We start from the raw sequence: 17,672 nt of genomic DNA, 5'->3' as shown, positions 1-17,672 counted from the left end.
TTAATTGTTTTACAGCAATTTTAGCAAGCTTTTTGTAAAAAAAAATCAAAACCATGGTATATTCATTAACAGTCACATAAGCTAATTGAGGCCAAGAGAGGTTTTATAACTTGCCCAAACTGTAGGTTGTATGTACCGATTTTATATTCTATGATATATGATATTTGAAAAGAAAATAACATGTCACATCTTCTGTTTTCCACAGGATGGAAATGAAACTGACCCGGAAGGCCGCCTATATGAGGTTCTTCACTAGCTCTGCCTTCTTCTTCTCAGGGTTCTTTGTAGTCCTTTTATCTGTGCTTCCCTATACAGTCATCAACGGAATCATCCTCCGAAAAATATTCACAACCATTTCATTCTGCATTGTCCTGCGTATGGCAGTAACACGACAGTTCCCCACCGCTGTACAAACATGGTATGATTCTGTTGGAATGATAACAAAAATACAGGTAATTCCCATGACTACATCCTTACATGATTTTGAAACATTTTAGAATTTGTAAAGTGGGAGAACTCTCTAAAATGAATTTCTTAGTTTTGGATTTATTAATGGATAAGATTTCCTCTTTTCATTTTCATGCATAGTCTCATGAAGTCTAATGAAATAAAACAAACTCCTATGAGATTTCATAAGGAAATTTGAAACAATTGTTTCTGTAATCTGAAAAGTCCCACCCCAGGAAACTAGTAAATACATCAGTTGTAGGCAGCTTGTAAATATGTAGAAACATTGAAAAATAAATTTTATTGGGAAGTTATAAAATGTTCCAGCTAACCCTGTAATACCCACCTTGAACTTCTGTAGCATTGCTATGGCTAGTATGATGGAAGGAAATGGCATTTTGTACCACATTAATTACTGTACTCCAGAATGCCAAAGTAGCTGCTAGTGGTGGAAAAGTAGTTTATTCAGAACAAAATAAGTAAACTTGTGAGAAACATGTCTCGTTATATTTTAAAATATTTGCTTAAATATTTAATACCGAAAGTAACCTTTATGACAGATAAAATGTGGGATGAAGGGTGAGCTTGTTTTTAAGTGGTTCTTCCATTATTTATCTGATGTTGCAAATGGTGGCAGCATGTAATATAGCTCTGTATCTGTTTTATTTGCCTTTGAAATTTAGCATTGGTTACTGGTGATTAGAAGTGGAGAAGTATCATGTGTACCTTTGTGCACTGGCATATATGTGTGCACACATAAACACCTTCTGACAAACTGAGATTGTCTAGTTATTTGTATCCCCACAGCTGTAGCAGCTGCCATTTAAAGGCTGTCTACTCCATCCAGCTCATCATAATGTCTTCCACCTGTTGCACCCCAAGGTTAAATGAACTTGAGTCGTATGACTACGAAAAGTAGTGAGTGACACTTAGGATCAGAATGGCTCTGTGTTTAATCCTATTTCTCTGTTGATATCATCTTAGTTGGGTGGAGGGATGAGAGAAGAAAGGAGAGGGCAGAGAGATAAGAAGAGAAGTGAGAATAAAACTGAATAGCAACACAAAAATAATCTGAAAAAATGTGAGGTAAATGAGACAAACCAAAAGAAGAAAAGAGGGAGGGAAGTAGGAAAGAGAGGAAAGAAGACAGCCAGGGACCAGTGAATACTTCCGGGTGCACAGATTTAAGTCCTATGCTCCACCTTCCCTAGGAAGAATTTGATTTGGAGTCTCTGATGGAGCCCTTTCTGAAAACACTTAAAAGTCCTTATACTTTCCCTTTATATAGAGAAATGATGATAGTGATGTTGCTTGTAAAGAGAATGTTAAAAAAGAAACCATAATTTGTGGATCTTTTCCTTTGTACTAGCTTTGAACTGGGACGTTAGTAATTATTGGGGTTTCAATAGTAATTAATATTCCATATAGTAGTATAAGAAAGAAGCAGTTATGCACGAGTATCTAATATATGAAACTAGCCTTATAAACCAATATATTTAAAGAGTATATTTTGACTGTGATGAATCATTCTGCTTGGTACATTAACTTTAGAATAATTGTAAAGTTATTTTATTAAATAATTTCTAACTTAAAACTCCCATGTTACAGTGTAAGGAGATAAAGCAGCGTGTTTTTGTTATTCCAATTCTATTATCAAAAGCTTTTACTCTCTTTATTGACTAGGATTTCCTGCTAAATCAAGAATACAAGATACTGGAGTATAACTTAATGACCACAGATGTGACCATGGAGAATGTATCAGCATTCTGGGAGGAGGTGAGAGTTCCTAAACATTGTGAATTTTTAAAAAATATATAAACAATTGAGCCTTTTCCTGTTCATGCTTCTAAGTTTCTACTCAATAAAATCTAAGATTCAAATGATACTATAACTGATAGAGCTATTTGAAGGGGATATTCTGTTTTATAAAGTGAAAAATGGGGGACCAGATATTTATTGCAACAAAAAAACCTCTTTATTTCTTTAAAGTCATATAACTGATTTAATATGACAGGTCAGGAAGATGATAGGCTTCAATACTAGATTTCAATCTTGTCTCTGCAACTCACTTTCCAGGTAGTCCAAATCATATTACTTTCAAGTTATCAAGCCTCTTGTGTCTTCATCTATAAAACGAAGACATGAACTTCCTACTAACTAAGATAATTTACATGGGTTGTTCATTAGTTCATTTTCCATATAGTGGTTCCTCAGTGAAGTATAACTTATCTGATCATGACTTCTAAGTCTCCCTGGCCTGTCACTCAGTGTTGATGAGTCATTGAGTCCCCAAGAGCAGCTTCAGTCATTTTACTCTGGCTGTGGTGTGACCTCACCCAGGCTCAACATTAGTGAACTGATGACATGCAAATGGAAAACTCTGGTCCTAATTTCAATCCTGAATTTCACTCAAGCTATTCCAAATATCTTGCATGGTCTTCATACCCTTCTTATTGATCACTCCTCAAGCTTTACTGTCTCTTTTCCATCATATTCTCCATCTCCTTTGAGAGGCAAGTCTAGGGTGAGTTACATGCCATACTTTGATTAGATAAAATTTATATTTACATACTAGGCAATTGAGGCTTGAGGCTTTTAAGTAAGGAGGTTACTCAATAGCCTGGGTTTCTCAGACCCCAGAGCCATTTCCAAGTCTCCATACTGCATATTGCTACTTAAGGGTACAATAAAGGGGTGGAGGTGTAATTCAGTGGCAGAGCACTTGCTTAGCCTGGACAATGGCCTGGATTTAATTCCCAGGACTGAAAAAAGGAGATGATGAAAAGTGGGAGGAGAAAGAGGAGGAGTAGGGAACTGTTTTTAATGTCTACAAAAGTATTTCCCATGTGTTACCCCAGTAGTGCCCTCAACACCCACTTAGAAGGCTAGAGGAGTTTTACCTATTATTTGGCCCACTTACAGGAGTTTATCTTAAATAGCAAGAGCAAAACCATGCCCCTCTGTGTTTATATCACAGTGTTATTGATTAAACTAAAAGCTGAACCATCTAGTAGAAAACTTTTCAGTTTATACATTGTACTCTTGTCTTCCAGTTAAACTTAAAAGTACTTAATGAATGAGAAAACACTTGTAAGCAGATATCAAGAAAAAGCAGACCACACATTTTACAGTGTTTATGAAAATTAGATTAGACTTTAAATCCAATCGGAAAGCGATTGGTTACTATCATGATACTTGTGCTACTATTGCACCAACAGGCATGTCAGTAAGACTGGTGATTATTTTTCTCCTTTGGTAGTATACATAAAGCCTTGCAACACTGTGAAAGCTAGTCAGTAGTGATGTAGCATCCAGGTGAATCCCAGCTTAATTTCTCCATGTTCTATTAAACATGTGGAATCCTCAGGTTCTGGAGGGTAAGAGCCCGTCAGGAGGATGGAAAGAGACACTGGAAGTAGAAGAGAGGGATGTTGAGTTTGAGAGTCTTGTTTGAGCTAATAGGAAAAAAGGTGCTTCGAGGACATCAGCTGAAAGGTCAGCTGGGTGCTTTCTCTGCCTCTCTGAGCTTGTAGGCTTTCACCCCAGCATCTGGCGCCTGAGTCTTTATTGATAAATTGAGTGATTGAGACATTGCCATGGGGTAATGGAGAGGTAAGCCATTTTCAAAAGGGATTCGTCTCCAACCCACACATGCCCTTGTGATGATCAATTCCTTTACTCCTCTACCAACTTCATCATATTTGTAGCCAGCGGTAATTAATAAATGTCCTGAGAAATCTTAGGAGAAGGAACTACCAGTGTGACAGAACAGAAGTCAGGTTTGCATTTTAATTCCTTGTTTATAATACTTGTTTCTGACTGTTAGTTTATCCATTCTGAGACATAGTCTACAGTTTGAAGAGGAAGATTATGAAACCTGCCTCATATATTATGCTGAATTAATACTATGTACCAAGTCCATAGGAAAAAGGGTATACATGTCTACTTAATTCCTATAATCTTGGTACACACACACACACACACACACACACACACGCACGCACGCACGCACGCACATGCACACAGACACACACACAGACTTGAGCTTTAGTAATATTAAATTAATGTAATGAGAAACAAAGGTTTGATAAAGGGGAATTGTATTATCATTGATTATATCTACATCACAAATATTTTGAACCATGCTCTCTAGAAAACCTGTGCTTTATAATTGTATTTATTAATTAATTAAAAATGCATATGTCTTATAATGGATTGTGTACCATATGTTTCTTAAACTGATTGCACTTAAAGATATCTATTGAAAATATCTGTAGACATTTTTATTTTTGATGTGTCTAAATAGGGATTTGGAGAATTATTGGAAAAAGTACAGCTAAACAATACTGACAGAAAGCTTTCAAATGGTGACAGCAACCCAGGTTTGGGTCATATCTGTCTTCTGGGAAATCCTGTGCTGAAAAACATCAGTTTTAAAGTAGAGAAAGGAGAGATGTTGGCTATTACTGGATCTACTGGAGCAGGAAAGGTACTGTCTCTTTAAATTTTTACATTTTTTGAGAAATTCATACAAGTACTATATTTATATAATTCCTATTCCTTTCCCCTATTTCTAACACCTTCCATATACCCCTCCTCACCTCCATTTAAATTCATGACCTCTGTTTTGGTTATTATTATAATATATAATGTACTGGATCCATTTTGTATTTCTTATATACACATGTATTTAGAGCTGATCCCTGGGGGAAGATTGATTATCCCTCTAATCTTTTGTTTGGCTGTAATTCTTCATCTAGGGTAGTAGTTCTCAACATGTGGTCACGACTCCTTTGGGGGTATTAAAGGGTCACAGCATTAGGAAGGTGGAGAACCACTGTTCTAAGGGATGGGATCTTGTGAGATTTCCCTCATCTACATTGTAATGCCAACTGGTGATATCATCATGTAGGACATATTTGTTAACAATAACTTGGATATTTCATAGGTATAGTGTCTCATATCTAGAAGATACATTTCAGAAGCAGATATTCATGTCCTCTGGCTCTTATGATCTTTCAGCTCCTTCTTCCACAATTTGCTCTAAGCCTTAAGTATAGATGTTGCATTTTAGATATATCAATTGGGACTGAGTACCCATTGTCACTTGACTAGTCGTAGATCTCTGTAATAGTTTACATCCATTGCAAAAAGATGTGACTTTGATAAAAGGTATGAACTAAACTTACCTGTGGGTATAAGGGTAAGTACTTCAAATCCAGTTAGAAATCATAGTAGCTTACAAAAATAACAGTAGTAGGATCTCCTCTCAGAGCTATGACCTCTCCAGCTGTGATTAGTAAGGTTTACAGTACTAGGTATGAATTCTGTCTTAATGAGTTTGTCTTAGGTTCAGTTAGGTAGCTACTGGTTATCCCCAGTATGCCACTGTTATGCCATTGGTGTTATATCTTGCTAGGGCAGTCTTTTTATTACTCATTATTAAGAATTTCATTTAGCATTCATTTATCCTTTTCCTCTAGTTTGCAGTATATGAAATATTTAAGAGAAATTTTTATATAGGCATAGAAATATTTGAATGTATTGTTTACTTAAAATATATGTTGCTAGCCGGGCGGTGGTGGTGCACGCCTTTAATCCCAGCACTCGGGAGGCAGAGGCAGGGGGATCTCTGTGAGTTCCAGGCTGGGCTGGACCGGCAGCCTCCAAAACAATACCGAGAAACCCTGTCTCGTAAAAACCAAAAAAAAAAAATATGTTGCTTCAGTAATGGTTTCCTCAGGGTTTTTAGTTATTCACATTATTTCTTGTGACTTTTTCTATATGTTTATATTTTGTTTAAAATTTAGCTTTATTATACATGTAGAGGGATTTCAATAACTATTGATGTAAAAACTATCTTTTAACCATTTTTTTTACTACAGATCTATTTTTTAGGGCTAGTCCAGGAAAGTCATGGCTAAGATTTTACCACTGTAGCACAAGGTCTGATATATATCAGATTTTTGAATGGACTAATTCTTGCTTAATATATATTATGAAAATATGTCAAGTGGAAAGATATTCAACAAAATGTTATTCAGTGACTATTCTACTTCCCCACCCGCTCCCAAGAACAACCTATTATTCTTGTATAAGTTTTGCCTTTGGAGAGGCATTTCACAAAATCAAATCTGCTAAAAGGGAAAACTGCCCTAAAATCTAATGTTACCACCAAGAGACTTTATCATGCTATTTCAGATATGACCTGTCGTATAGATAATAGACACTTGTTTTTTAACAGTTAGCTTGATAGCACATTGAAGAACCAAAGGAATAAAATTGGATGTGAGTATGTGCTTCATGATATTGGACAACAAGTATTTGCCATGAATACCCATAAAATAGATCCTTGTTCCAGTTAGAGTGCCATTTTAGGTATGGTACCTTTCAGTAATATAAAAATGTGTTTATTAATCCCTTAAATTCTATAGGAATAAATGAGAAAGTTAAGGAGAGAGAAGGAATGAAGAATAAGGAAGTGTTTTTATTAAATAAAATGAAAATGATAGATTCTGAAAGGGAATTTGTTTCTATTTTATATTAATATCTTAATCAGGAAAAGTTGTATAATGATGAGTTTTACATGACAGTTCAGAAATAGAATACCACAGAAAATTTCTAATTACTGTATATCTAGCTTATCTTTCTCTCTGATTGTTTCCCCAAATGTGACATGGGCCATTTAAATAAAAGCGTGCTCCTCAGAGTATTATTTTTCCTTACTGTCTTCTATGGAATTAGCAGCAGTTTTCAGTAGTAAAAGAAAATGATACCTCAAGAGTCTGCATAGCTGATGCTCTAGGACACACCAGATGGCCAACACCAGACTATCTGCTTGGAAGAATATTACTGTGCTACATATAATTTTGAAAGGGAATTGTCCATATACTTAAGATCATTACATGACACATGTAAAAATAGAATTTGTTGAACTTAGCAGTAATTAACTCTCAGACAAACTATGAAAAACCGATGACAATGTAATTCCACTCAGTGACTGCTCATGCCTCCCATGGAAAGATGCTATGAAGGCAGAGGAAGATCCTCATCCACTTGTCATCAAGAGTCTGACAGCTCAGTCAGAGGGAGGGAGAATTCTTATCATTTTCCTGGAAACTAGCTATAATATAAGATTTGTAACAGATTCTTCAATATTCAGAAGTTAATTTTATACTTCTTGATTTGATAGCTTGCCACTTAAGCCTTAAAGATAACCAAATGGTTCACCTACCTGTATGTTATGCCCTTATAGGTTTATAGAGATTTGATACAGGTATCTTCAGAGAAGTATGGATGGGTATTGAAGCTCTCTAGTCTTTGGTTATAGAAAGTTTTCTAAAATATGTAGTTAAGTAAGAAAAGAACAGTATTTTTTGTGGTATGCTACATTGTACTCCTCCTCCAAGGATACTAAGAAATAACTATAGTATGGGTTTTAGGGATGTTTATATTTTGTTTACATTTACAATATTTATGCATGCTTCATATTTCATTTTGGACATTTATTTCACCATAATGAATTAAATGAGGAAGGTAAAAATCAGTGTTTTCCCTTCCCTGATACTTGTTTTTTTTCATTTATGCATACATGTATGTATGCATGCATGCATTAAGTGGTTAAGAGTACTTTTATTGTCAGCACAGGGACCTGAGTTCGAATCCCAAACTTGGCATAGATGTGCACCTACCTTGACAGGGTGAGACAGTTGGATCCTAAGAGCTCCCTGAAAGCTGCTGTAGCTGAAACTGCAAGCTTCAGTTCAGTAAGAAACCTTGCCTCAAGGCAACAACGAGACAAGACACAGAAGATACCAGACATATCTACTCTGGCTGCTACATGCACACAGAAGAGTGCTGGCACCCATATATTTACTTTTATGTAGCACACACATACAGTGCAAGTGCATGTGCGCACACACAAACAATCCTTTAGACATCCAACTTTTCTTGAGTGATAACATTCTCTACACCACCGCCTTCCCTATTGCCTCTTTTATGTATACTTGGTTTTCTTCTTAGAACTCCTCTTGTGAGGGCATGTAACACATTCAAATTCTTCAGCTTTTTTATTTTTATACTTATAAGAAAGTGGCATACAAAAAACTTTTTACAAACAATTTTGGCATGCATACATGTTTAGCGTTTATTAAAGATGAAAGCAAATTCTCATACTATCAAGATAGAAGTACTTTGGCTGGGCGTTGGTGGCACACGCCTTTAATCCCAGCACTTGGGAGACCGGGACAGGCGGATCTCTGTGAGTTAGAAGCCAGCCTGGTCTACAGAGCGAGTTCCAGGACAGACTCCAAAGCAATACAGAGAAACCCTGTCTCAAAAAGCCAAAAAAAAAAAAAAAAAAAAAAAAAAAAAAGATTGAAGTACTTCCTTTTTGTGTGTGAATAATATCAATGAGCCTTGGCTTAATGATAGCTCTTTTAGTTTCTTAGGTTGTCATATATCAAGAAAGGCTATCTGAATGTGCTTTTTTCTTTCCGTCTAATGTGGGTTTGAAAGAAGAAGATAACACTGATTCTGTATTAGTTTACTGTGATGAATAAGCACACTCATATAGTTAGTGCACACAGGCAGCACCTAGGCCAAGAGCTCTCAGCCAAGGTTCACTGTTACCGGTCTCACACCTGCAAAGCTGTCCCCAGCACACTAAAGGAGGGACTCACTCTTTGTTAACCTTGACATTCTCACTCTGTGTTGCCATTGTCTCTTTCATTCCCTTTGTATTTTCTCTCCTAGAAAAGTCCCTGGATCATAGCACTAAAACATCTTTAATCAAATGAGTTAATAGACTCTCTAAGTATTGGGAGACTTCAGATTAGAATAATGGGAGGCAAGCTAAAGCTAAGTAATTTGATCAAACACCTACAATTTATTTGTAGACATCACTTCTGATGATGATTTTGGGAGAACTGGAAGCTTCAGAGGGAAAAATTAAGCACAGTGGAAGAATTTCATTCTGCTCTCAATTTTCTTGGATTATGCCGGGTACTATCAAAGAAAATATCATCTTTGGTGTTTCCTATGATGAGTACAGATATAAGAGCATCGTCAAAGCTTGCCAACTACAGGAGGTAAGAAAATTTATGAAAAAATGCTGATTGTATTAGCTACTTGTATTATTGTTGTGACAAAATACGTTGACGATGCAGTCTGTTTTAGCTTATACTGTTCCAGGAGGACACCGTCCATTATGGCAGAGGAGTGGCAGGACCAGGAGGATGGCTGGTCACATAGCCTCTGTATTCAGGAAGCAGCCAGAAAACAGGATATGGGATCTAGGCTACAAATCCTCAAGGCCCACTCCCACTATACCACTTCCTCCAGTAAATCTCCACATCTTAAAGGTTGCATAACCTTCCCCAGTAGTACCACCCCCTGGAGACCAGATGTTCAAACACTTAAGTCCACTGGGGATTGCTCACATTCAAACTACTACATTGATAACACCCATTAATCTTAAGACTAACTGAATTACACATTTAGTTCTCTGTTCATTTATTGTATACATATCAAGGGCTCCTCAAGGAGTAAGCTATAGTAAGTTGGTCGATGAATAATACCCATGACTCCTGCTTTAAGCTTACAAATTTATAAATGGATGCAGTTTATTTTTAAATTATGTTTGGGTTTTGTAAGAATCAAAATTCCTTATGCACTGGATGTGGTACCTCATGCCTGTAATCCTGGTACTCAGGAGACTGAAGCATGGAGATCATGAGGTTGAAGCCAGTCCTGGCTATATAATGAGTTCTAGGCCAGTCTGGGACACATGGTAGGATCAGGCTAAAACAAATAAGCCAAAATGCTTCATGAGTTCTACAGTAGTATTTTGTGTACACTCTGAGACCACAGTGAAAAGAGAACCTATCCATGAAGTACTGAGTTAGCTTTGAAGAAGATAATCATGATTTTTCAAATGCCTTTTTTTATAACCTGGAGGTTGGCACATTCTGGGTTTGTTACCAGATCTGTTTCCTAGACAAGCTTTTGTGCCCAGGGAGTGGTGGTAGGTCTTACCTGGCTCATTTATGGACTGACAGGGTGAGGTGGTGTGGTAGCTTATTTATGGACTGACAGGGTGAGGTGGGGTAGTAGCTTCTTTCTAGTTTTAGTTATGGCTTTGAATATATATTTTCCAATAAAAATGATTTTAAAGATGGTATTTGAGTCCCAAAAGTCAATCTACAGAAATGTATAAACCCTGAATATAGCATATGTACATTACTTGTAATAAATTTATATCTGTGAGTCTCTAAATACCTTTGGAAAAGTATTTACAACATTTGGGACCCTGGTAGATTGCTGGTTCGTTGAAGAAGATCATGTATATTTTGAAAGGTTCATAGTAGAATGCCCTTTATTGATAGTGGAGGATTATATGGAATATATATTTATATAACTAAATAAAGCTGTTAAAAATAATGAAGGGGAAAAAAGCAAAACGTTATTCTTCTGGTTGGAAGGCTGTATTAAAATTATTTTAGAGTGTATTATTTAGTGTATTTTAGTACATTCACATGGTTGTGCAATGATAGCCACTGTTTTAGCATCTCTAAAAGGACTTGTGTACTCTTTAAGAATCAAATTCCATTTTTAATGTGTGTGCCAGCTATAAGCAGCCAGTGATCTATATCCATAAATCCTCCTGTGTTTTACATTTTGCATAAAAGGAACCACTCACCAGGATAAGCAACTCATATATAATGAAAGTTAATTTTTTTATTTATTGAGAATTTTATACAAGTATCTAGTGCATTTTTTTCACCCCCTCCTACATGTCCTTTAACTTCTCCCATACCCTTCTAGCCACATCTTTGCTTTTTTTTTTTTTTTTTTTTTTTGGATTTTCAAGACATGGTTTCTCTGTATTGTTTTGGAGACTGTCCTGGAACTCACTCAGTAGACCAGGCTGGCCTTGAACTCACAGAGATCCGCTTGTCTCTGCCTCCCTAGTTCTGGGATTAAAGGTGTGCGCCACCAACACCAGACTACATCTATGCTTTTTTAACTCTCCAAGTTCAATCAGTGCTGTCTTACTCTCATGCATATACTGGCAGCATTAAAGAAATTAAAGTAGAACTGGTGATAGTCTTTATCTAGAAAACATCTACTAAGACTTTCTGTGCTTTAAACAATATATCAAGCATGATGGAAACAATAATAATGAATTTAGCAGAAAATGAAAAAGCAAACGCTTTAGGAGTAAAAGGAAGAAACAGACACTGTCTGGTTCTGCTAAGAAAGAGCAGCTTCCAGGTAGAGAAAAGGGTAATGTCCCTGATAGAATGACTCTTCATAGAAATCTAGGAATCACGACAAAAGCTTGTGACCTGTAGTGTTCTTCATTAGGAACTTACGATCTTCCAAAAAAGCAGAGAGAAAGTCTGGATTTAAGAAGTACAAAAATAGGGTATGGTTACTAAGGTATCTTCAGATAGGTACACGATAGAGCTATTGGCGCAAAACCCTTTCAGTAAACATTAAGTTGTTTGTGCTTCTTTTGAAGTATAGGATAAGACTTTACAGAGTAAAACAGGGGGGATACTTTGAGAGCCGGTTGTTATTAGTGAGTGACTACGATGAAGTCCAAGTGAAAAAGGAAGAGAAGAACCATGAAACCAAACAATAATGGATATGAATTTTGGTATTAACAAAACTGGTCATGGAGAAAACTACAACAATGGCATTTTAAAGTTTTTGACTTGCATGGCATAGTCAAGAATGGTTTGGGTATCTATGGAAGAAATCTAATTAAAGCAGATCCTAGGGGGTTGGAATGTAGACAGGTTGACTTTGTTCAGTAAGTAACAGTGGCAGTTGGATTTAATCCCACTTTTTGTGTTTCTTTTAGATTCATAAAAGTTATCTGTGTGGTTGCTGCATGTCAGACTGTCCTGGTTTGATTTCTGATGCTACGATTTTTGACCAAAAGCAGCTTAGGGGAGGAAAGGGATTATGTGACTTATACTTCCAGGTCAGTCTCTTGCTAAGAAAATTTAGGATAAGCAACTCAAGGCAAGAACTTGAAGCATAAACCAAGAAGGAGTACAGTTTTCTCATTTGTTCTTTGTGTTGTTAGCAGGCGTATGCTAGCTCCCTTTTTTATACAACCTAGACTATCTGTCATGAAGGGCCATTGCCCACAGTGGCCTGGGCATTCATACATCAATTAGTAATCAAGACAATGTCCCACAAACATCCATAGACCATTTGATCTGGGCAATCTCCCAACTGAGATTTCTTCTTCCCAGATGACTCTAGGTTGTGTCAAATTGACAATAAAAACAGTATATTCACTTTATGAGGGGCATGGTGGGTACCAAATGAAAGCTTAACCATTCCTCACATAACTGTATTTATGGGATAAATTTGGGGGAAACAAACTTAAGGATCCAATTTTCATGATACTGCAATTTTTATATTGCAGTCAATGGTAGGCTTTGAGCCTACTTGGATAATCCAGGAAGTTCTTCTCTAAGAAACAACTTTTGATAGAATAAGTAAACATCATGTATAGAAGAAACTGAACAGAAACACAGGGTATGAAACCACTGAGTTCAGGGGATTATAAGCTTCTTGATAGAACCAGAGTATAACTAAAGAGAGTGGGTGAATAGCAATGGAGTGGGGAACCATCTCATGGACACCAGTCTCTGGAGTTTCATCTTGGAGAACTTTAAGCTCAAGGGTGCTATAGCAACTTCAAAGTTTATTGTTGTCACTCTGTGATGATGGTGAACAGAATTAAGGTGGATACTTTATGAATTTAGTATGGTATAAATAGCATATTTTTTGAAATCATACAAAACTGGGTCATAAAGGTTGACTTGCCTCTACTGAACTTTTAATCTCTGCAATATGAAGCTAATATTGCCTATTCTATTTGTAGAGTCCTCTAGTACATGAAAGGTTCATCATAAATAAAGTACTCCATGCAAACTATCTGTATGCCTGCTTTCCTCCAATGCTAGAGATTGAATTCATGTCCCTGCTTTAGCTAGATTATTATATCCTATTATACACCCAAGACCTCATGATTTCTTTTAACTGTTTTCATGTGTCCCATATAGTTTGAGTGGTTATCTAGGAGATCTCTTTTTACAAAATATATTTACATTTTATTTTATGTTTATTACATCATTACCTCCTTTCTTTTTTCCTTCCAAACACTGGCTTGTACACCTCCCCCTTGCTTTCATTGAAATTCATGGCTTCTTTTCCTTTAATTATTGTTACGTCTATATGTAACATAAATATTATATATTCCTAAATATATAAGTACAAACTGCTCAGTCCATATAGTGTAATGTTACTGGCATGAGTTCAAGGCTGACCGTTTGTTATTGAATAACCAATTGTTGCTTTCTTCCCTTAGCATTCTTTAGTTGCCTGCAGCTCTTTGTTTAGGATTGAGGCTCCTGAAATTTTTCCTTTCTATGTTTACATATCCAATCAGTGTCACTGTTCTTCTTGCTTGTCCCTTTAATTACCCTTCTTTTTCTTAGTCAAATAAGACGCTAAGTAAAACTTCTTTTAAATTTTAATGAATCCCTAAGTCATTATTCCTTTTTGTCCTGCTGCTTTTTGCAACTGAGTTAGAACTTGTCAGTAACCTTATAAAAGGCAAAGGCCCCCCGAAATTTCTTGAATCACTTTGCTCTTTAGAGTGATCAGTGGTGGTCAATGTAGCATTACAATGAACTAATAAGTATATGCTGTGCTATTATATTGGTATGAATATTTCACATATATTTTGGTTACCTTAACTACACAGTAAAGCTCTTCACACAGAAACTCTGGAATGTTATTTCAATTCATTCCACCTAGTGCACTGATAGGATAGTAAAATCTTACTTGTTGACTGTTTTGCAAATGGTTTGAGGTGGCATGTTGCTTGTAAGAATCCTGCTCAGAAAACGTTCGGGGAGTGTCCCTGTCTCAGAAGCTGAGCAGGCAGTTTCATGAAAGAACGCGGTTTCTGAGAGGTTGAAATAAATTTGCTTGTCCTGCTATAGAGAAGAACATCAGAGCTCCACCCTGTTTGCGGTGCCATAGGCTTCCATGTTTGTTTCTGTGATATAGATGCTCACACCTTTGCTCATGTCCAGAAAGAACATCCGTACGGTATATAATCCCTATGAAGATTTTACTCTTATAGCATGTAGGAGTGTTGAGCACTGGAAAACAGGATGCCTACAGAGTCCTCCACGGCTAAGCAGCTGGCACCAACACAAGAATTCCTCAGCATAATCTCTGGGTGGTCCCTCTTGCCAAAGCCAAACATTCAGGACCCTGTTTTCATTTTGACTGATAAAGTTGATCTCTTTCTTCATGTGCTGTATCTAGGCTTGGAAAGGAGATAAGTATGGAATATCCTCTTCTTCGTGTTTGTGTTTTTGTTCAACTCTAAGATTTTCGTAGTATTGCGTGTGTCGTGATGATCAGTGTCGTAGGAATAGTCAGGCATGTGTGAGTTTGGAAGGGCAAGGCATGCACAACATATTTCACATAGTTTTCTGATTTCAGTTTGTTGTTGGAAATTATTCACTGATGAGACAGCTAAAGCCTTTATCATGGGGAAGGGCATGTTAGTAGGTCTGTGTTGATAGAATAATTCATAGCTTGCATTCTCAAATGAATAAATTACGTTGGTATTTTTTACTTTTAACCTCTCTTTTGGGAAAATCTCCATGTCCTGCTTTTATAAAAATGAATTTGAAACTAGACTATAATATAATGGATTTATAGGTGAATTAAGAGTCACTTGGAAAATACTGTTCCACATTGTTGTGTCCATTGAGTTTTTCTTCATTTTCCTCCATAGGCCTTTAGGAGTTTCCTTGTTACTTAAAGCTTCAGTGTGCAACACTTAAAGCTTCAGTGCACAGCATTAGAAACTGTGCTTGCTGACTTTAAAAGAGTCAGTATAATTAAGCCCTGGTCAAATTAAACATTCTTATGAAATTATAGTCCCATTGCAGTATTGAGAGAGAGAGATGGCTTACACCATTCTCTTGTCCACCTTTCTGCATCACTTTTATCCTGTTTCACTTAACCCCACTGACAGAAGAGAATTCTAGACAGGCCAGTGTTTGGGTAATGAGTGATTGGTCTGTCTTTATTCAGTGACTCATTTTCTTATAAAAGTACCTGGGTTTGAAGAAGTCATTGACTTTTATAATACTGGATGGTGGGGAGTAGGGGTGGGGACTGTGCATAGGAGGTCAGGGCTTAGGCTATATAATCGGTATCCACAAAATTATTGTGATGCTTTGGAAACCACAAAATGATCTCCAGTAAGTAAGCATCTGCCATGACAGCCATTACACAAGCGTAGCAGCAAAAATATTTACTATGTAAGCTGAAGAAGGCGAACTGCATGTTTTTCTCTTCCATAACTTCTTAGTAGTTTTTGAATGTCACTCGCTAGAGGAAGTGATAAGAAGGAAATTGCCAAACATTCACAAAATATATGTAAAAGAAAAAGAACCTTGGGAGAGAAATTGCCAAGAAGTAATGAAAAAACCTGGGAGGGAAAGAAGCAGGGAAACAAGGCATGTTCTGAAAAATAAAATCTATCTTAGAGATTCCACATGACTAACTGAATTTGAATTTGACCTCTGGGTCTCCACGTGGTTCCTCCAAGACTAACCTATGAGAAGGTGAGGCTTAACCTTTGAATATTCAATTTGCCAAGGTAGGATAATTTCACAGCTTTACAGTTAGAAGTAATGAAAAGATAAAGGTGCCATAGGACTTAGCATTTGTAGTAGCTCAGACATAATAGATACCTAAAGCAGATATTTGAAACACATTGAACTATGTCCCTTTCAACCAGAATAAATCACATTGGCTGTACCCTGAACTACCTATAATTTTCTGTTGACAGGTGGTTAGAGAACACTGGATCTTATTTACTGTAACATGAAGCCAGGAATACTTTATGAAACTATTGAACCAGAACTGAATGGGAATGCCATAGAGTTTCATGGACAGAACTGCTATTTCACTTCATTTGAGCCCTGGAACTTAAAAAATAAATACTAGCTGGTACTTAGGAAAAGAGCATACATGGCGGCACAGTGCTAAGCTAACACAAATGGCCCATTGAGTTGTCACATCTGATTCATTTAGTGACAACATTAACAAGAGTTTTTGCAGTCAGGATGAAAATGTGCTGATTTCAAAGTGCAAACTAGGCTTTAGGTCCTAAAAGTGTAAAGTTTAGGGACTAACACCACAACAGTGGAGGTAATTACCAGGTTAACAGATTCAGAGTTCTTACGTCTCTAAAACCAAAATAGCCCCGGGATTGCCACTCCTGTTGAGATTCGGTCAAGTCAATAGAACAGTAGTGTATGAACATAATTATAACTGTCTGAGAACAAACCACTCATGAATAAATAGTGAAATAGGACACTTAAGCCTGAGCTTCATATTTAAAACTGAAAATTTAACAACAGCAAAATTTCCAAAGATACACAAATAATCTTATAAAATCCTTATTATATATTTTCTGTTTTTAATCTTTGTTTTAAGAAGTAGGAATCTAGATTCAGAGTGTTTCCATGATGAATAATTTCCTTATAAACCAAGAAAAGTTTTTAAAATATAATTTTAGATCCAGAATGGTGCTCAAAAACCCCTTGCTGAATTTCACATCTGCAGCAAGAGTTTGACATCTTACCAGGCTTGTAGCTCTATAGCTAGAGATGGTCATAGAAGCTTTCCCAGAGAGGGAGTCATTGTGTAGGACCTAATAGAATACAAAGGCTTCTCTAGACAAGCAGAATATACCACAATTTTCACCTTTTAGAAATGATTCCATAATGACAGGATAGTTATTTTTTATTGTTGAGCTATCCTTGGTTCGGATTATGAATTAAAAAGAAATCAATCTTAGCAAATTTTGTTGAGTTACTACTATAAACACAACACTGAACTAAGCACTCCAGATGTTACCTGCAGGTATAACAAGGAACTTGTCTAGAGTGACATTTTGGCTACAAAAATTCATAGCAGGAAGACATATATTCACTTAGCAAATATTTACGAGTATAAGCATTGAATTAAAAATTATACCAAACTATGGGAATTACATTGATGAACAGCACACAATTCTTGTTCTCTAAGAGTTTTTTGTTCTATTAGAAATGATGAACAGTGTAGGTTAATACGTCCTATGTTTCTTAGCCTTTTTGCATAAG

The 17,672-nt window shown here is 36.5% G+C and overlaps 1 protein-coding gene across 1 annotated transcript in view; it reads left to right on the top strand.

Annotated features, from left to right (window-relative positions):
• The window catches only part of Cftr (CF transmembrane conductance regulator), a 137,552-nt gene that overhangs the window by 46,010 nt on the left and 73,870 nt on the right, over positions 1–17,672 (top strand). Inside the window, exons 8-11 of the mRNA XM_040728649.1 lie at positions 206–452; positions 2,131–2,223; positions 4,754–4,936; positions 9,345–9,536. Coding sequence (XP_040584583.1) covers positions 206–452; positions 2,131–2,223; positions 4,754–4,936; positions 9,345–9,536 — 715 coding nt within the window. The remainder of the gene's footprint in view (positions 1–205; positions 453–2,130; positions 2,224–4,753; positions 4,937–9,344; positions 9,537–17,672) is intronic.

Source organism: Mesocricetus auratus, unplaced genomic scaffold (genome assembly GCF_017639785.1).
Source record: "Mesocricetus auratus isolate SY011 unplaced genomic scaffold, BCM_Maur_2.0 Super-Scaffold_100019, whole genome shotgun sequence".
NCBI classification, from domain to species: domain Eukaryota; kingdom Metazoa; phylum Chordata; class Mammalia; order Rodentia; family Cricetidae; genus Mesocricetus; species Mesocricetus auratus.
This window is presented reverse-complemented; position numbering and strand designations above follow the sequence as displayed.